This window comes from Choloepus didactylus, chromosome 2 (genome assembly GCF_015220235.1).
Source record: "Choloepus didactylus isolate mChoDid1 chromosome 2, mChoDid1.pri, whole genome shotgun sequence".
Classification (NCBI taxonomy): Eukaryota; Metazoa; Chordata; class Mammalia; order Pilosa; family Megalonychidae; genus Choloepus; species Choloepus didactylus.
The window spans coordinates 225,601,707-225,622,997 of record NC_051308.1 but is presented as its reverse complement, the minus strand read 5'-3'; the positions used below and the strand labels follow the sequence as shown (position 1 = coordinate 225,622,997).

Below are 21,291 nucleotides of genomic sequence, written 5' to 3'. Positions count from 1 at the left end.
AGAAAATAGTGCAGTGGGATAGAGTGGCTTAATGGGTAGAATTTTTAACTAGGGTGGATGGGAAGGCCTGTCCAAAGAAGTGACATTTCAGGTGAGACCTGAGTAATGAGAAAGAACCAGTATAATATTTAATAATCCTTGGCCTTCTATAATTTAATTGAAATTAATCCTAATATAATTTAACTTATCTCCGATGTGTATGTATATACATTAAAGTCAAATGCCTTATTATATTTTATCTTGATTTATTGAGGGTCCATATATCAAAACAAATTTGAGATAATGGCACCTTCCCTGTATCACTATTTTATTTTCCAATAAGCTTAATTTCAATTGGAAAAGATCTGTCCCACTCCAAATCAAGGTAGGCTTTGAGGCTCTTGGGTTCTAAGAAACAGCCATTTTGCCCATGCGTGTTCCTTCCTAAGCTGTCTAAAGCAGGGTGCTCTGGTGATTGGAATGTGGAAACTATGGAAGGAAGGAGCTTGAAACAGGCAGGTGCATTGCCTCCTCACTGCCTGGCCCAGAGCTTCACATTTGAACCCTGCTGTCATGAAATATGTGTTGAATAAGACCGGGAAGATAATCCACAGGGTCAAGATACCAACACTCCCCAACGCTTATGTTGAACCCTCACAATTTAGTTTTAGTGACCATATCTTTTTTTCCTTTTACGTACAAAGAAATTTCTTCCCCAAACCATTTTAAGAGTAAGTTGCCAACAATGATGGCTCTCACCCTCCAATACGTCAATATGTATTTCCTGCTAACAGGGCATTCTCCTTGAAGAAAAACAAAAAATCAGGAAACTAACATTGATATATTATTCACTTCTAATCCTCAGAACCCAATCAGGATTTGCTAGTTGTCCCAGTAATGTCCTTTATAGCATAAATATCCAGTCCAATATCAGGCATTGTGTTTAGTTGTCAGGTCTCTTTAGTCTCCTTAAGTTGGGAATAATTACTAGCCTTCCCTTGCCTTTCCTGACCTTGACACTTGTAAAGATTACTGTCCAGTTATTTTTGAGCATGTCTCTCAATTAGACTCCGGGTTTGCATCTTTGGCAGGAATATCACAGAATATCATAGACACCCTTCTCATTGCATCCCGTCAGGTGGCAAGACTTCGATTTGTCCCATTACTGATGAAGTGCACTTTGATCCCTTGATTAAGGCAGTGTCTGCCAGGCTTTTTTCACTGTCAGATTTTTCCTTTTTCCTTTGTAATTAGCATTTTTGAGGGGAATTACTTTGAAACTATGTAAATAGTCTGTTCCTCAACATACTTTCATTGTATTCATCCATGTATATCAGTAAGATTCATGGTTTCCTATTTTATTCACTGGTTATAATCTGCTATTGTCATTATGTTGATGCTCAAATTTGTCCCATATTTGGCTAGTGGTTGCACCTTCCAGTTGGCTTCTGTGTCTTTCTGATATGTTGCCATCATTCTTATATTACCACCTTACTTCTAGCATGAGCTATTCCAAGATTATCTTGTACTTCCCCTGCCCAGCCCTGGAATCAGTCATTTCTCGAAGGAGCCCCAGTTCTCCAAAGGAGCTCACTTTCAGTGGAGTACAGCATTTAGAAATCAAGAAACGGGCATTAGCTGTGCTCACTGCTCTTAGAGTGTTGCTGTTCCTAGGCCTCTCAGTGGACAGAACTGCATATACATATTTATATCCATATGTATTTCTCTATATATATATCAAAAGCCATGAATTTACACTTATGGGTCCAACTCCTGTCTAATACTAAAGAATTCATTTGCATTTTCTCCCTTTTCAAAATTTTAACTCATTTCTCTAACAGAAAACTAGGTCTCATTATCCTTAATATATTTACTTGTTCAATTACTCCCCCATATGTAACTGTCACTGCCCCTTTTCCATGTGGACACCCTCCTTACCCCACCTCCAGCACCCTGTGCCTGGCCAACCCACCACATAGAAGTCCTTTTCACCCAACCTGGGTTCTGAAATTCCCATGGGTGCCATCCTTGCCCTGCTCGGAATCCAGTACTCTGCCAGACTGCCCTACTGCAAACACCCTCCTCACCCCACTTGGGCTCCATATACCCCACGCTCAGTTGCTTTTGCACACAGATGTCCTCCTCACCCTGCAAGGGCTTTGGCACCCTGTCAGCCTGCCCCTTTGCTGGGATACCTCCATCTTCATTCTGCTCTGGGCGGTCATCCCATGTGGACACGCTCCTCCCTCCATGTTAGCTTCCACACTGATGTTGGGCTGCTGCTCTGTGGGAACACTGTCCTCATCCCCATTGAGCTCCAACACCCTCTGCTAGGCTCCCTCCAAAGTGATCACCCTCCTCAACCCACTTGGATGCTGACACCCTTCTCTGCGCCTTTATAGCCCTCCTGGCCCCCAGCATGGACACCTAACTTACTTGGCCCACCTAATGGCTTCTGGATTGAACGTTCAAGAAGAGGAAGGATGCCTCCTCCTTTTTTCTTTCTTTCTTTTTTGTTTTTTAAAGAACAAATAGCACATTTACATTCCTTTCCCTGGTTGTTTCTGACATTCTTTCTAGTTTATATGCCTTTGGAATGATGGGTCCCTAACTTTAAAAATCATCCCTATTCTCTAATATCTCTGGGAAAAAACCACCAGAAAGAAAACTTCTACCCTGGAAGAAATCACACAAATGATCAACATGTGTCCCCTGTTGTATTCCCAGCACCTAGAATAGTACCTGGCCTTTTGAGTGAGTGAGTGAGGAGTGAGTGAGTGAGTGAGTGAACATTTCAGAAAGAATTTAACAAAACACACACACACGCACAGAAGATTCAGCTGGAGACCAAAAAGGTAGACTGTATCTCAGAGTCACTGTCAGTCCTTAAGAACATGGGCAAGTCCAAGTGTGAAGCATTTTTTTTTATTTTTGTGCATAACCGACCTTAATGAATTTAATGAAGAGGAACCTTGGCTCACTGATGCACATTTTCTTTCTATACTTTAATAACTCCCTATCAGCCACTATCATTTGTTTTAAGTGGCATTTCATCCCGTGCTAACTTGGCAACCATGAATACATGCATAGCAAAGCAGTTCCAAGGCTATCATCAAACAGTTGATTTTGCCAATAGAAAATAAAAGGAAAAAATCAATAAGCAAGATTAAAAGCCACTGAAGTGAAGGCGATTGTGCTGGTTTGAATGTATTATGTCCCCCAGAAAAAGCCATATTCTTTGATGCAATCTTGTGGAGCAGACATGATAGTGGGGATTAAGTTGAAACCTTTGGATTAGGTTGTTTGCATGGAGATGTGCCCCACCCAACTGTAGATGATAACTGATGGGATATTTCCATGGAGGTGTGGCTCCACCCATTCAGGGTGGGCCTTGATCAGTGGAGCCATATAAACATGCTGACTCAAAGAGAAGGAACTCAGTGCAGCTGTGAGTGATGTTTTGGAGAGGAGCAAGCTTGCTAGAGAGGAACATCCTGGGAGAAAGCCATTTTGAAACCAGAACTTTGGAGCAGACGCCAGCCACGTGCCTTCCCAGCTAACAGAGGTTTTCCGGATGCCATTGGCCATCCTCCAGTGAAGGTACCCAGTTACTGATGTGTTACCTTGGACACTTTGTGGCGTTAAGACTGTAACTGTGTAGCCAAATAAACCCCCTTTTTATAAAAGCCAATCCATCTCTGGTGTTTTGCATTCCGCAGCATTAGCAAACTACAACAGATTTTGTTACCAGAGAAGTGGGGTGCTTTTGCTGGCTTGGCAACCATGAATACATGCATAGCAAAGCAGTTCCAAGGCTATCATCAAACAGTTGATTTTGCCAATAGAAAATAAAAGGAAAAAATCAATGAGCAAGATTAAAAGCCACTAAAGTGGAGGCGATATATTTTTTTCAATATGTAAATTCAACTATAGCTACAATAAAAATAAAAGTTCCAGGGGCAAGATGGCAGTCCAAGTGCTGGCGCTGCAGAGGGAGGTGACTCCTCTGGAACCATTGGAGGAGATGTGCACGCTGCAGGCCGTGCCGCTCAGCAATCTCTGCGAGCAAGTGGCGGAGCTACACCTTGGCGTGCTCTTCTCTCTGCTCAGCGAGAACCATTATAAACAGCCTGCTTTGTGGGTATCCATTCAAAGAAATTGCTCCAAGCTGTGGAACCAGTTCATGTGACCCGGAACCTCAGAGTTGACCTGCAGAGTGAACTGACTCACCCTGATCATTCTATAAAAATCTTCACTCTGTCCCAGTGTGCTGGTTTGGATATATTATGTCCCCCAAAACACCATGTTCTTTGATGCAATCTTGTGGGGGCAGACGTATTAGTGTTGATCAGGTTGGAATCCTTTGAGTGTTTCCTTGGAGATGTGACTCAGTCAACTGTGGGTGAAACGTTTGGATGATTTCCTTGGAGATATGGACTCTGCCCATTCAGGGTGGGTCTTGATTTAATCATTGGAGTCCTATAAAAGAGCTCACAAACAGAAGGACCTCAGAGCAGCTGAGAGGGACATTTTGGAGACGGCTGTTGGAAGCAGACTTTTGCTAGCACTTTGGAGATGCTAGCCCAGGGTTTGCTCCGGAGAAGCTAAGAGAGGACAAGATGCCCCAACAGCAACATCTGACGAATGCACAGATGCTGAGAGAGGAGCTGGAATACCACCCAGGATCATCAGACGCCAGCCACGTGCCTTCCCAGAGGTTTTCCGGACGCCATAGGCCTTCCTTCACTGGAGGTAAACTCTTGTTGATACCTTAATTTGGACATTTTCTTGGCCTTCAGACTGTAAATTTGTAACCAGATAAACCCCCTTTATAGAAGCCAATCCATTTCCGGTATTTTGCATAATGGCAGCATTAGCAAACTGGAACACCCAACTTGGAAGAACTGTTTAAAATCCTGATGCTGTTTTTGAGATTCTGAATAATTCTGAGTAACTGAAACAAATCGTTCACTGTTTTGGTGGAAATAATTTATCTGTAGTGAAAGCGGCCATCAAATCCTTGTCAAGAATCTCACTAACACAAGCTGGACTGGTGGCTTTATTTGAAAGCAGTCTGCAGGATGGTATGACAGATGTAATGAAAAGAAATGTCATTGTTTGATACAGAGTATCTGAACTAATTGTAGAGATTTTGTCTGTGTCACCAGAATTTTTAAACTACTGTACCACCAGCAGATTGGTAACCCGGCTCTTCAGAGAGCTTACAGTGACAGATACCTGTATAGAAATGGTGACATCACTGGGATATATTCATCAAGGACAACAGTACCTTGCACAAGAAAGAGTAATTGACCAGATTTCTAACCTAATGGTTGGGGCAGATTCAGACTCTCTCTCTAGCTTCTATTTGCCAGGGTTTATGCAGTTTTTTTTGGAAACTTGGCTATAGTGGATAGTGCTCAACAGATCTGTGAGCATTATGCTGTCCTTGTGGAAAAGGTCTTTGAAATGACAGAAAGCGAAGACTTCACCACGATTGGTGTAGCAGTGGACACGATTGCAATCCTGGGATCCAATATTGAAGGAAAATGGATTTTACAGAAAAGAGGAACTTGTTTCAAATGCTTGCTCATAAGATTAGGGCATCAAGCAAAGAAAGCCTCAGCAGAGCTAACAGTTAGATCTTTGGTTGCAATTTCATCTCTTCTGTATTAACTACCTGAGCAGCAAACTGATGGCTTCCTGAGGATGATAGAATCCTGGTTTTCCTTTTTTCTTGGGACCCATTGGAACTCTTTTGTGGCATCAGTAATCACCCCTGCCCTGAACTACACTGTGCTGCCTTTAAAGTGTTCACAGCCATTGCAAAACAACCCTGGGCTCAGAAACTTGTGTTTAATAGTCCAGCTTTTGTAGAATATATGATGGACCAGTCCGTGGAATATGACAAAGCTTCAAAGGATGCCACGTATGAACTAGTAAAAGCACTTGCCAATTCCAAGACAATCGCAGAAATCTTTGGGAACCCAAATTTTATTTGAGGCTCAGAATTTACCTGAATGAAGGTCCTTACTATGTGAAGCATGTTTCCACAATGTCAGTAGAAGGAATGATTTCTTCTTGCGTATAATATAGAGGACTGTTTTGACCAGAACTTCTCCAAAGGCATTTGACTTCATCTGTATTGTACAAAACAGACTTCCCTCCCTCCAGAATCGTGGAATATCTAATGTAACTTTATCACCAACATTTGTTGTGTTTCTACATTGATATATATGTGTGATATATATATGTATGGAATCAGGAGTTTTAGTGTACACTGAGTGCATGAAAACTTGGTCTTAATTAAACCATGTATTTTTCAGATTCCTTTGACTGTCTTAGTGTTTGGAGCAAAATGGAAGTTATATAGTTCTCCTCCCAGAAAATTTCCATGGATGTGCCTACTGTCATATTTAAAATTTTGCTTTACATATAATAGAACTAAATTATTTCTGAGTTCTTTTCACCACCTTTTTTTTTTTTTTTAACTTTTTGGTCCTTTTTCCCCTCTAAGTCCACTTTCAAAGACTTGGATATAAATATGCTTTGAAAAATTAAGTAATACGGGATCTTAAAATTATGTTCTGTATACTAAGAATAAATAATTTTACTAAGTTCTCTTTTGATTTTTTAATTACATTTATTCCTTTGAAAAGAAGACATGAAATAAATCTAAACAAATATTAAATAAAATAAAAGTCCCTGCTATCCTCTCCCTCAATTCATGTAAAAGTTCGTTCCAGAGTAACACAGAGTCCTCAGTGTTATACCAGAGAAGCAGTGTTCTCTGCCTCAAAGGGTGAGAGGTCAGGGTCAAGTTAAGTATTTCTTGAAGGGAAAGATGATCACTGGTTTCATTTAATCAGTGTTGTACTGTCTCCATCTTCCTGTGACGGCTCACCCACTACTCCCTAGTCACCTGGGAGGGCATGTCTCCTAGGTAACCATTCCAGCAGGATGATGCATCTTAATCACTAAAATACTACTAGAAGGTACAGATTCTAATTTTCCATTGGCAACTTCCAGGGTGCCTGCCATGTGGTTCATGTGTCGTCACTGTGCATTTGCCTCCTTCCTGGAGAATCCATGTTGGACAGCTATTTTTTTGTGACTACAGAATGGCAAGTAGACTATTGGAAAAAGACTATTTCTGTTAATAATGGTAATAGTACTTCTGTGTATTATAGCTGTTCTATGACTTAAAGTACTCACTTTTTTTTTTTTTATCCTTACAACCATCCTATAAAGTGGGTACTGTTCTTATCCTCATTTAACAGGGAAGGAAGCTACATATAGACCCAGAAAGGTAAAGAAACTTGCCGAGAGTCACACTGCTATATGATCGAGCCAAACAGTCTGGGTCCAGAATTCTATTACTTCAGAAGGCAAATGGCTGGTAGAAACTATATAAGACCTTCAACTTACTTATTCAAGTGGTGCATTCCTCCTGAGTTCTTTCTCTTGTGGTTTTATGTTTATGTTTGAAAAAGTGAATAGACTGTTGCCAGGTGCAAGTAGGAGTATTTTATCCATGCCAAAGGCCAAAGAGCAGAGAGTTTCTGGCCCTCAGGAACAGACACTGTTTACTCGTGGTCCCCTTCTCAGAAGTGGAGGTGGTTTGGCACTAGTTCATCAAAGCCAGTGCTCAGTCACTGAAAGCACAGAAAAGAGATCACCACGCAGATGACATTGTCTCTTACTGGGCCATTGGAACATCCGCAGCTTGGTATACACCATTCTCTAGCTCCTGGGGAGAAATGGTACATGTGCAAGAAGCTCTTGACTAATAGAAGCCAGTGGTTGGGTGTAACATTCAAGCTGGACCTGGAGTTGCCTAATCTCTCTTCTTTTGTGGATGGAGGAGAGAGTAAGACAGAGGAAGCGAAGGACATCCTGGAAAACCGAATCATGGGTCTGCTATAATAGTGACTTTGAAAGCTGAAGCCTGCGTACTTGGAACAGCAATTTGGACAACTACAACAGTCTTCCCTGTTCCTGGGAAATTCACATGTCTTAGATCAAAACTGTATGTTTGAGCCTATGCACCTGGGTGAGTTTGCAAACCTGAAGTGTTCCATGTGTGCATTTGAGGCTTTGGGTTAAATAATTGCTTACATGTAGTCTAATTGCCCCGTCAAGATGCCTGTCAACAACAGAATAGCCCAATGGGGTAGCGAGAAGTTGTTGAGACAGAATTCTCCACTTTTCACCGTTCGTTCTCTCCCCAGTTTTGTTCCATCTGCTCTTACCTTCAGGGGGCCTTGTAGTCAATTCCTCTGTCCTCTCTGCTCTTTTCATAAAAAGCAAACAACCTTTAGGCTAAAAGGAAAAGGCCAATGCTGCTGGTGGTGCAGTGTCAAGGGCTGGGATTTGTTACCAATTCTCACATTTATAATTTTAAAGATCTGTACCTCCTCCCAATAAATATTCCTGGAAATAACTAAATAAAAAGTATTTTTGTTTATTGATAGGCTACCAGGTTTGGGGGAGTATCCTGGATTGAGTTTAGTACCTTCATATCTTGAAAATTGAGTTTGCATGTGTTAGTATGTGTAGAGGCTCTTCCAGAAGATACCAACTGCCACCTAACCCACTTAATTGCTAATGTTATGATTGGGTTGTGCTGTAGTTGCATACCTCATTCCCCACCTTACGTGGCAAGCCACATTTTCTAGAATATTTTGAAGCTAGCAATCAGACATCAAACTGGGCTTGAAAGTGACTTCTGCATTATACAGACATCTTCTGTACTTGCCCAATAATACATCTTTTCCAACTTAGCCATGGGAAAAAGGGAGCAATTTTTATATTCAGGGAGGTGTCGCCTAATTGAAGAGGGGAAATAGTAGCTGACCAAAACCAGCCTCACTGTGCTCACAGCCAGGTTCGTGGCTGACAGTGACAGGTTGTGCTTGTGATGGTGAGGGTCTGCGTGCACTGCTATCTTTGGAGCTGCCTCCACAGCTGCCTCATCCCACCCTTTCTCTTGTTTTTCTATTATACATTTTTTAAAATTTGGTAGAACTCACATACCATGAAATGTACAGATCGTAATGAGTTTCGACAGTCTATACCCACGTGAACAACACTGCAGTCAAGAATATTTCCATCATCCCACCCAAACCAATTCATAGTTTGTTGTCATTAAAAATGATTTATCTTCAGTTTGAGTACTTTTCTTGGCCATAATATAGAGAATATTATAGATTTGGGGAAGAATCAGTCTTTAAGAATTTATGTTCCAATAAGGCAGAATGTATATATATAAAAGCATATTGACGATTAAAACATAAAAATAAATATTGAGCAAATGTCCATATTTTCTTGAATTTTAATTCAGTTTCTTCTTTCTGATGCAAATATTGAAGGCAATATAAATAACAAAGGAGTTAAAAGGTTTTTAAATTTCTTCTATGTTCTGCTCGCCTCTAGCAACTCTGAAATTAGATCCCATAACTTTTACAAGTGTTCAGATTATGAAAGTAAAGTTTTTTTATTCACCATGCCTAGTTGTATGTGTACCTTTTTTTCTGGTCGATGGAGTCCATCCCTCTGACTATTTTAGTCAGCAGTGCTGTTGAGGAGAAACCGAGGCTTTGCCTCTATGCACAGGAGAGATGGAATTTTCTATTTCAAATTTACAAAAAGACATAGAATCTAAGAAATCTGCCTCGGGACACCAAAGATGATTTCACTGCTGAATGGATTGAAGCATCGCATCACCAGTGAAATTGTTGTTCCTTCTACCCCTGAAGGAACTTATCCCATTTTGTCAGTCCAAAGCAAACGGGTGGGGCAAAATCTTTTTTATAGTTTGATCCTCAGTGTAAAAGATAAACTTCACTTTCTCTGCTTTGGGTTAGGGGGAGTAGAGATTGGAACAGTGGTAGTTCCAGAAAGGTCAAGAAATACAAACTCAGCTTTTTCATCTGGATTCACTGAAGCCTGCCTTCCTGTGAGATCTTTCCCACTTTTCTCCTGTGATCTTAGGATGCCTCTGCCCAGCCAGGAAAGGCTGTTCTTGAGTTCCCAAGAAAGTCACTGGCAAATGTTCTTTTGTTCTTATATATCTTAAGTACAAGGTATTTATTGTCATAAACTGCTGACTTACTGCACAGGTGATTTCAGCATATGACGTCAGCTCCTGATCTATGTTTTGTGGAAAGCTTATTTTATATACTGAGAAAAGCCTCAGGGATTGGTTTTAGGCTGCGTTGTTTGTGTTACTCCTGTAAATGTCATACTGCCAGAGGGGCTTACGAAATGACCACTGGAAATGTAGAGTGGTTAATCAGGATTTTGATTTTATAGGATCCCCATTATCTTTTCTGAAGTAAATGGGTAACCGTTTCCCAATAACAGGATGATGTTAATTTTATATCATTAGAAAATTCAGAAACCCATAAAAGTGAGTCATTTCTAAAACAGTTCTAAGGAAAGAAATACGGTAGTTTCCAAGTGAGTTGTCAAACAGCTACATGGCTTGTTCTTAATGTTCATCACAAGCCCCTCAGTCCATGTTCATAGATTAGGTCCTTTTCTGCCTGTCTGCAGTTTTCTAAATCTCTTTTATGCTAATGCCAGGTTGTCTGGGACAGCCAGAGGAATCTACGTGGTGTTATGTGTGATTCATGGAAGAGCAGAGCTACCAGCTCAGGGCTCTTACCTCTCCCTCAAATAGGAAATGGCCACAGTTTTGCCTCCAAGTTAGTTATTCGTGTTTCCTACAGCACTTCACGGAAGTCACACATTTCATAAAACATGTTTTTGTCACATCAAGGGAAAAAATAGGTATAAAAGAGAGGGAAAGAACTGACATAAAAATGTAGAAAAAGCTTACTAATCAACAATTGCTTGGCTTTATTTTTGTATAATTCTTAATTCACAGGAATTGGAATTTAGATGAGAGAACTATGTGACCCATTGCTATCATCAGCATGTTACATTCAGTTACAATGTCCTTCTGGAAAGAGAAAACAATTCTTTTGAAGGGAGATAGGAAGAAGGATGTTATTATCAAGTAGCTGTTTAGTTTGCAGGATAGCTTGGTTCTGAGATGCTTGTTACTATGAAAACTTCATTGTTGTGGAGAATTAGAAATAAGTACATGGTCCTTTTACCCTAGGGAAGGAAAACTTAACATACAAATTTACAAAATACTAATCCTTTATAAACCAGGCTTAATTAGTTCTTCCTTAGTTTCCATTTCCAGTATATGCAGCATTGAGGTTTCTTAATTATCTCACATGGGAATTTTAATATTTACTTACTTTCCAAAACATTTTTAAGATAAACATCTACTAAGAATTAAATGGAACGCATTTCACAAAGTCTCGACATGAATTCTTTTTAAAAGTGACAAAGCCAACCATCTTTGAAAGGGTGCGGAGGAAAGTACAAAATGTGCCTACGTGTATTAATAATTATTAGTATTTGCTATATTTACATGCTCATATTTCTTTTTAAGAACTGATACACTATATTAAAATCCTTAATACATGTTTAATATTTTGTTTGTCCATATTACTTTAATATGTAGAAATAATACAGTAAATAAGAATAGTGTTTATCTTAAAGCTGACCTCCCTTTGAAGAAACTTGTAGTAGTACATTGGAAATCCAGCACTTAGCACAAGGTCTGATTTGCAGTCGGTTGCTTTCATACGTATTTTTAAAATGAATAAACAAAAATGGATAAGTGATCATTCCTAAATAATTGAGGGATATTTGAACATTAGAAGAATAAATACTTGGACACTAATTTTTAAAATTTCATCAAATTGGAGAAATTTTGCAAAGTGGTAGGTAAGTGTTCAAATTGAGAGAAATTAATGAGTTAGGGATTGTAAGATTTGTACTTCAGTATCAGTAGAAAATTGAAAGACCTTTAAGTAGGCCAAACAAAAACAAAGCTAATTTACTGGTTCTTTTTATTGTGTTACCATTGGTGAGCCTAAGGAGTATTCCTTGAGGTATTGGGGAATTTTCTTAGTTCTGTTCTGTGATATTTCATTTACTAAACCATTGGATAAAAGTGACTGGTAAAGAAATTTTAATGTTACTATTCTTCTGGTAATTGAAATTAAGCTTTTCATTAGCCCAATTCATTAATAAATGGGAAAAAAAGGTTTTTATTCAGCTTCATAGACTGACTCTTATATTACTCTCCCTCCTTCCTGCTCTATTTAATCTCAAAATAGTGTATATGTCTAATCTTACTTTTTATCAGTAAATGCTATTTTTGTGGAATTACATACTCCCAATATGAACCTGTAGAAAAGGATTTTATTGTTTTCCCTTGTAAAAGAGGAACTGTAGTTATGGGGAATTATGCATCTTTAAAGAAGGTGCTAAATACACATTAGCATCTTTCATAGAAATTTCATTCAGTAAGGGCAATAGAAAAAGAGGAAAAAGTCAATTGAAAAGGCAAGAAAGGAGAAAGAATAATATTAAGAATCAGACAAATAACAAAATAATAATGGTAGGAATACAGAAATATTAGTCATTACAAGTATAAATGGACTAATTCCTCCAGTTAAAAAACTGTCAAACTGGATTTATTTTTTTATCTAATTATATATATATATATACACACACATATAAAATCTTTTTATAAAAGACATTCTAAACCATAAGGATTCATAAAGGTTAGAAGTAAAAGATTGAAATTGATTTTCATGTGTTATCTAACCAAAATTAAGCTATACTAATTGTATTAATAACAGGCAAAATAGACATGACAAAAGATGCTCTTAGAGAGATAAAGATAAAGACAACTACTATCATTACATTAAAGGTTCAGTTCACTAGAAACAGAAAACAGTTTTAAACTCCTATGTTCACAATAGCATAGCCTTAAAACATGTAAAGCAAAAATGACCAAATTACAGCCTAATAGTGGGAGATCTTAACAAACCTCTCTTGGTAATCAATACTTCAAACAGAGACCCTCCCCCCAAAAATGTCAGGATATAGAACTTAAAAAAAAAAATAAGCTTGATGTTCTGGACATATTTATAACACTGTGCCCAAGAACTGCAGAAACGCATTCTTTTCAATCACACATAGAAGATTTATGAAAATTTATGGCATAGTAAACCATAAATGTCAAAGGATTGCCATCATTACAGATAGCCTCCTCTGACTATAGTGAAAATAAATTAGACATTAAAAAGATTTTAAAAAACAAAACTCCCATCTATTTGGAATTTAAGAAATACAGATCTAAGTAATTCATGAGACAAGGAAAGAATCATAAGGGAAATAAAGTATTTAGAATCAAATTATAATGAAAATAATGTATATCAAAATTTATAGGAGGCAACTGAGGTAATACTTAAAATTATATACCCTCTAAATGCTTATATAGAAGAGAAAAACTGAGAATTTAATAAACCAAGCATCCATCTTAAGGAGATAGAAAAAGAACAAAGTTGAAGGAAAGTATAAAGATAAGAGTAGAAATTAATGCAATAGGAAATGAATGTCGGATAGAGAGAGCCAATAATGGCAGCAAATGATTCCCACAGGAGAAAGAGGCATCTTTCCTCATTAATTTCTCTCAACCATGTTTCATAATTTTCAGTGCACAGGGGCAAGAAAAATCTTTTCAACAATTGGTGATGGAGCAAAAGGATTACCATTTAGAAAAAAAAAATGAACTTCACCCCTTACTCACACGATATATAAAAATTAACTCAAAGTGGATCATAGACCTAAATGTAGGAACTAAGCTATAAAACAGCTAGAAGAAAACATAGGAGAAAATCTTAGGCCTTGGGTGTGGCAGAGATTTCTTAAATTCAACACCAAAAAGATGAAGTATTTTAACAATTAACAAATTGGAAACTCAAAATAAAAAACTTTTGTGCATCAAAAGACACTGTTCTGAAATGCAAAAGGGAAGAAATATTTGCACATATTCATCAGAGGTCTTCTATCTAAAATATATTTTTAAAAAGTTTTCCAATTTAATAAGACAATTTAAAACTGGGCAAAAGATGTGAACAAATACTTGACCACAGAAGATAGCAGAGAGATGGCAAATAAGCACATGAAAAAGATGCTCAACATCGGTAGTTTTTAGGGTAATGCAAATTAAAACCACAGCGCAGTAACACTGCATACACAGTAGAATGGCTAAAGTTAAAAAGACTGACCATACCAACTGTTGGCAAGAATATGCTAAAGTTAAAAAGACTGACCATACCAACTGTTGGCAAGAATATGGAGCACCTGGAAATCTCATACACTGTTGGTGGAAATGTGAAATGGTACAAAGACTTTGGAAAACAGTTTGGTATTCTCTAAAAAGCTAATCGTACATTTCAGCCATTCTACTCTTAGAGATTTACCCAAAAGAAATGAAATCATATATCCATACAAAACCTGTATGTGATTGCTCATAGCAGCTTTATTTTTAATAATTCAGAACTAGAAACAACCCAAGGTCCATCAATGGGTGACTGTATAAACACCCATAGAGTGGAATTCTACTTAGCAATAAAAAGAAGCATGACACCATGGTTGAATCTCAGAATAATTATGCTCAGTGAAAGAAACCAAACCCTCCCCACCCCACCCCTCAAAAAAGAGTCCATATTATATGATTCTGCATATATAAAATTCAAGAAAATACAATCTGTAGTGATAAGCAGATCAGTAATTGCCAGTGCAGTGGGTAGGGGGCGCCTCATACATAACCATCTATTTTATGTTGATTAGAGACATAAATGTGACAGTGAAAGTCATTCAGCTTTGAGGAGGCAATCCAGAGAACATCTAGAAGGATTTTTTAAGACACAGAAAGCACAAAAGGAAAAGATTGATATTCAGTAATGTTCAAACTTAAAACTTATATCCCAAAGAAACACCACAGTGAAAAGAAAAGCCACAAACTTGGAGCAAAATACTTACGGCATGTATTATTGACAAAGAATTAGTACCAGTATAGAACTCTCTTGGATCAATAAACAAAGACAACCCAATAGAAAAATGGGCAAAAGATGTTAAAAAAGCATTTCACGTGAAGATGAACCCCAAATGGTCAATAAACATGAAAAGAGACTCAACCTCGTTATTATTCAGTGAATTGTGAGTTGTAGTCAAAATTAGAGACTGTTTCATGTTCCCTGCCTCCCAATGGTTAAACTTTAAAAGTCTGTATCAAGTATTGACAAAGATATGAGGCAACCAGAACACTTATAAGTTCTTAAAAAGTAAACTGGTACACATGGATGATTGTATGGTATGTGAATATGTTTCAATAAAACTGAATTAAAAAAAAAAAAGTAAATTGGTAAAAACACTTTGGAAAACTATTTGGCATTATCTACTAAAGCTGAAGATGTTCAAACTCTCCTGCCCAGGAATTCTACTTGTTGGTCTGTTCATCAGAGAAGCTTTTGTATATGGGTACCTAGAGATGTTCAAAAATGTCCATAGCAGCATTGCAATAGCAAAAACACTGGAGGCAGCCCTAATTCCAATGGCATTAGAGTGGATAGATTGTGGTATACTCTACAATAGAATACTATATAACAGTGAAAAAGAATGACTTACAGTAACACAGCAACAAGAAAGAATCAGAGGAACAAAATCTGAGCAAAAAAAAGCAAGTTATAAAATCATACATATGACATTATTGTATTTTTAGGAATACAATAAATGCAATAAAACTAAAAAGAAAAGCAAGAGAATGATAAGCACAAGAGTCCAGAAATGGGTATTTTGAAGGAGGAAAGGAATGGATGGGATGGGGGGAGGGGGGAAACTGTGACAAACTAAGGACTTCAAAGCAATAGTAATACTCTTTTTCTATAACTGGGTATGCTTGTTTGTATCGTCTTTTTTTTTAAGTTTTTATTGTGATAACATATATACAACTTAAAATTTCCCATTTTAACTGCTTTTAAGTGTATAATTCATTGGTTTTAATTGCACTGACAGTGTGGTGTTACCATCACCACCATCTTTTTGCCAAAATTTTATCATCACCCCAAACAGCAACTCTGCATGCATTAAGCAGTATCTAACTCCCTTTCCTTCCTGACCCTGGCCCTGGCCCCTGGTAATGTGTAATCTCCTGTCTTTATGAATTTGTTTATTCTACACATTTAATATAACTGAAACCAAACAATATTTGTCCTTTTGTGTATGGTTTATTTTACTCAACCTCAAGTCTTCAAGATTCATCCATGTTGTCGCATGTATTGGAACTTCATTCCTGTTTACAGCTGAATAATATTCCTTGTGTGTTTATCCATTCATTTGTTCATGTACACTTGGGTTGCTTCCACCTTTTGGCTGTTGTGAATAATGATATTATGAATATTGGTGTATGTTCTAGTTTGCTAATGCTGCCGGAATGCAAAACACCAGAGATAATATTGCCTTTTATAAAAGGGGGGTTATTTGGTTACACAGCTACAGTCTTAAGGCCGTAAAATGTCCAAGGTAACACATCAGCAATCGGGTACCTTCACTGGAGAATGGCCCACGGTGTCCGGAAAACCTGTTAGCTGGGAAGGCATGTGGCTGTCGTCTGCTCCAAAGTTTCAAAATGGCTTTCTCCCAGGATGTACCTCTCTAGGCTGCAGTTCCTCAAAAATGTCACTTTTAGCAGCTCTTTGGGTGTTTTTCCTCTCTTAGCTTCTCCAGAGCAAAAGTCTGCGTTCAGCGGCCATCTTCAACATGTCTCATTTGCAGCTCTTCTCAGCTCCTCCTGTGCGTTCTTCAAAGTGTCCCTCTTGACGGTAGCAGCTTGCTCCTTCTGTCTGATCTTATATAGTGCGCCAGTAATTTAATTCAGACTCACCTAATGGGCAGGCCAGCACCTCCATGGAAATTATCCAGTCAGTCATCACCCACAGTTGGGTGGGGCTCATCTCCATGGAAACACTCAAAGAATTACAACCTAATTAACACTGGTAACTCTGCCCACACAAGATTACATCAAAGATAATGGCGTTTAGGGGGACATAATACATTCAAACTGGCACAGTGTACAAATATCTTTTTGAGTTCCTGATTTCAATTCTTTGGGTATATGCTAGAAATGGTATTACCTGGGATTGCTGGATAATTCTTTGTTCAACTTTTTGCAGAACCACCGGACTTTTCCACAGTAGCTGCGCCATTTCACAATCTCACCAACAGTGTACAAGACTTAGTTTCTCTGCATCTTCACCAATGCTTGTTATTTTGTTTTCATTTTAATTTTGTTTTGTTTTTTAATTATGGCTATGTTAGTGATGAGAAGTTGTATCTCTATATCATCTTTTATACCTTACATTTATTTTATCTTTTGAATCTGTACAATATTTAATAAAGCCAATTATTTTAAAAATAAGTGCAAGTTGCAGAATTTACCATAGGAATAATAGGGTATATAGTCTGCAAGAAAGGTATACTTTTTTGGGAAAGGGGGTAAATCACAATGTGTGCTACCTCGTTACTTACATTTAATGATTTAAATTTCCTTCTGTTAAAGGTTTTTCTTTTTTCCTCTTTTTCTGTGTTCTCCCTGCCCTGTGGCTCCTCAATTTCTAGGAGAGATTTGAAGCACTTTTTACCATCTATGATGACCAAGTTACATTTCAATTGTTTAAAAGCTTTAGAAGAGTCAGAATAAATTTCAGCAAACCTGAAGCAGCAGCAAGAGCTCGAATAGAACTACATGAAACAGACTTCAATGGGAAAAAGTTGAAGCTGTATTTTGCACAGGTATTTCTAGCACAAATGACACTCTTCCCTAAAATTCTTTTTCTCCATCCAGAAATAGTTTCAGTTTTCAATTGTCTATATTATTATTATATCAGAGATCTTTCAAATGAACAATCCCATTCAGCAAATAATCTAAAACTATTTCCTCCTTTATTTTACATATATGCAATTTATTTATGTATGTATGTATGCATGTATTAAGCATACTTACCTTCCTAACTTTGATCATAGTGAAAGGCATTCCTCTGGCAGCCTTTCTTACCTGGGATTCTGCAGGGGTCTTATCTGAACACCTTAAGGTTAGTGAATTAACTTCTCTCCTCGAAATCGAGAATGGCACTAGTGATGTGTCATCCCTGGAAGAATGGAGAAAATGGTCTCACAAGTCGTTTTCTGTGTTCTGTGATTCATATAAAGAACCGCCATAAATGCTGGTGGTCTAAGGGGTGGCCAACGAGGTGGTATGGAACTGTGCAAAAAGGTTGTCTTAGCCTTTGAAATTGCAGAAGATCCTGTGGATTACCAAGAATTGTCTATATTTATTATTTTAATCCAACACTGATGTTACTCTCTGAGAAGCCAGTTTCTTCTCTGAAAAATTAGCAAATTAGAGATGCAACATTTTATTTTTCAGAAAGTATGACTTTTTCCTTGGTCTTGGCTTTCAAATTTAAAAAAAGAGGGTGAGAGCGGGGGTGTTATCTTGCATTCTAAATGAAAGTCTAAATGAAAAGAGAGGCCTGGACATTTCTTGGTGAAGTCACTTGAGTTTGAGTAGAAAATAAGGGTCAAAATGACTTAATCTAAACTCTTTATTCAGCTAATATTTATTAAGTGCCTAATATTTGCAGACACTGTGCTATGCAGTGAGTATTCAGTGCTGAATCAAACAGACCCAGCCCAACTACTCTCCTGGAGATTACAGACTGTTGAAGAGAAATTTTTAATTTTCTCTAAAGAGGTGTAGCATTTAACTTAAAAATCCCTAGCCTTGAATCTATACAATATTTAATAAAGCCAATTATTTTAAAAATAAGTGCAAATTGCAGAATTTACCATAGGAATAATAGGGTATATAGTCTGCAAGAAAGGTATACTTTTTTGGGAAAAAAAGTAAATCACAATGTGTGCTACCTCATTACTTACGTTAAATGATTTAACGTAAGTAAAATCATTTCTTCATTTTAGCAGATGAAAATGAAGAAAAAATAGTCCAGTTTGTGAACTGATTTTGAGTATCTCTTCCCCTGCAGGTGCAGATGTCCAGTGAAACACAGGACAAATCCTATTTACTACCACCACAGCCTGTCAAACAGTTCCTCATCTCCCCTCCAGCATCTCCTCCAGTGGGATGGAAGCAGAGTGAGGATGCAATGCCTGTTATAAATTATGATTTACTCTGTGCTGTTTCCAAATTGGGACCAGGTAACAAGCTTTTATTTTTCTAGTTTTTTCTCCCCAGGACACTTTTGTATTGAAGACCATGTTCAGCAATTCATGTTCCAGCCAACTAGCGGCAGCATGATTCAAGCGGAAGATAAACTTGCACAAACCTGGATTCAGATTCTAATGTGGCATTTGCTAGCTTAGTGATCTTGAGCAAGTTGTTTAGCCTCAGTTTTCCAACCTATAAAGTGGGGATAATCATAATCTTTACTTTCCATATGGTTATATGGATTACATAACACACACACACACACACACACACACACACACACACACACTCTCTCTCTCTCTCTCTCTCTCTCTCTCTCTCTCTCTCTCTCTCTCTCTCTCTTATATAACAGGCAGTTAGTAAATACTAGTTGCCTTCTACTCGGCCTGTGAAAGTACCAGAAAGAATTTCTATATTGAATAGTATTTTAAGGAATTGGTGGTAATACCATATCATTCCTGCCAGAATCTTCTTTAACTTTATATCTTTTTAATTTCTTCTTTTCCCTCTCTAATTTCTCTCTCATCCTTTAAAATTATATAAGAAATTGATGCCATGCTGGTTCAGACTAGTTGTTCAGCCAAGACAGTATATTATAGATGTTACAAGAGGCATTTTGAGGAAGAGTGTGTTTTTGTGATATTAGAGTTGTACCTTAGATGTCTGAGGTCCTATAATAAAAGAACTTGCCAAGCTGCCTGGAATTTTACAAGTGTCTCCCAAGGGAAAAACTGAAATCATTATGACATTAGGCAGATTGACTCATCTTGTTCACAGAACAGTAATTAACACTTATATTTTAACTCTCAAGACCTCAGTACTCCTCACCAGCTATTTTCTTGAAATTGCAAAATTTAATAAGAACTTTAAAGTATCAAATCTCTAAAACCAAAACAATTTATAAAGTACTGACATAAGGATGTGAGGATTTAGAAAGCAATAACTGGCAGTTAAAATACGAGTAGAGCAAGACATTTCAAGGGACAAAGCACTTCCATTTGCTGGAGGAAAGGGCTTTGGCCATGTTTCTCATTCTTTTTACCTCACAGGAGAGAAATACGAACTACATGCAGGAACCGAGTCAACCCCAAGTGTGGTGGTTCATGTCTGTGAAAGCGAAACTGAAGAGGAAGAAGAAACAAAAAGCCCCAAACAGAAAATTACCCAGACAAGGCGCCCTGAGCCTGCAGCCGCAGCCCCGAATGAGCCCCAGACCTTCGACTGCGCGCTGTGAGGCCCCTGGCTCTGCGCGAGGCAGCTGCGTGCCCCGTGCTGGTCGTCGCTGCTGCGTGTCGCCGAGACTGAGTGAGTGGAGCGCAGTGTGGCTTTCCCCAGGCCTGTGCTGCAGCCGTGACAGGGTGGAGCAGCAGCTGATTCCACCTGTTCAAACATTGTAGCTGATATTCTAAACCGCACTTTAAAGAATTAACCCCCGAACCTTGGCAACTCTTGACCAGTTTTAAATGGTAGTAAATTAGGATAATGGCTCCCCGCCCCCCCGCCAACAACGTAGTTTCTCCAATTCCATTTAGCATGAGGTACCAAAAGGTGGAACTATAATTATAGTCACCCAGTGCAAGACCATTTTTATGAAGTTAAAAATAGTCTTACAATTTTAATAATCCAGTGTGGGTATTTTTGTACTGGTATTATAACTAATAATCTATTGATCAGTATACATGGAATTTTCTCTTGAAAAAAAATCTGAAATATAGAATAATTTACAGAAAACTGTTTTTCTTGGGTTCTTTTTTTTTTTTTTTTTTTCCTTTAAGCTTTGGGGAAGAAATGCCAAATTCACCTTGACTGTCAGAATCAAACAGCACAAATCTAGGTGCATGTTGTTCTCTTCCTCATAACTCTTACTTGGAAGTTGGAGAAAGTGATGTATGGACGCTGTTCCTAATGAGCCCTCCCTCCCAGAGCCAGGCTGCTGGAAAGAGCTGCTGCTTCAAAAGCAGGCACGTCTCCCGTGAACTTGACTGATGATGATTTCAGATGGCTTCTGTGTTCTGTCATTTGTGATGTTCTATTTTTATCCTGTTACCTTTTCCAATATTGTGTTGACCACTAGTTCTTGAGTTTTTCTATGCTGTACATTCATTTGCCTGTGTCATTCTTTGACTTCAGATTAGAAAAGGTAAGAT

General features: G+C 38.1%; 1 protein-coding gene and 1 pseudogene across 1 annotated transcript in view; both read left to right on the top strand.

Annotated features, from left to right (window-relative positions):
• RCAN3 (RCAN family member 3) overlaps window positions 1–20,895 on the top strand; it is a 35,180-nt gene extending 14,285 nt beyond the window's left edge. Inside the window, exons 3-5 of the mRNA XM_037828163.1 lie at window positions 17,536–17,709; window positions 18,963–19,134; window positions 20,194–20,895. Of these exons, the coding sequence (XP_037684091.1) occupies window positions 17,536–17,709; window positions 18,963–19,134; window positions 20,194–20,378 (531 nt within the window). The 3' untranslated portion in view covers window positions 20,379–20,895. The remainder of the gene's footprint in view (window positions 1–17,535; window positions 17,710–18,962; window positions 19,135–20,193) is intronic.
• On the top strand, window positions 3,944–6,443 carry LOC119527773 (annotated as a pseudogene).
• Window positions 20,896–21,291: the final 396 nt, after the last annotated feature.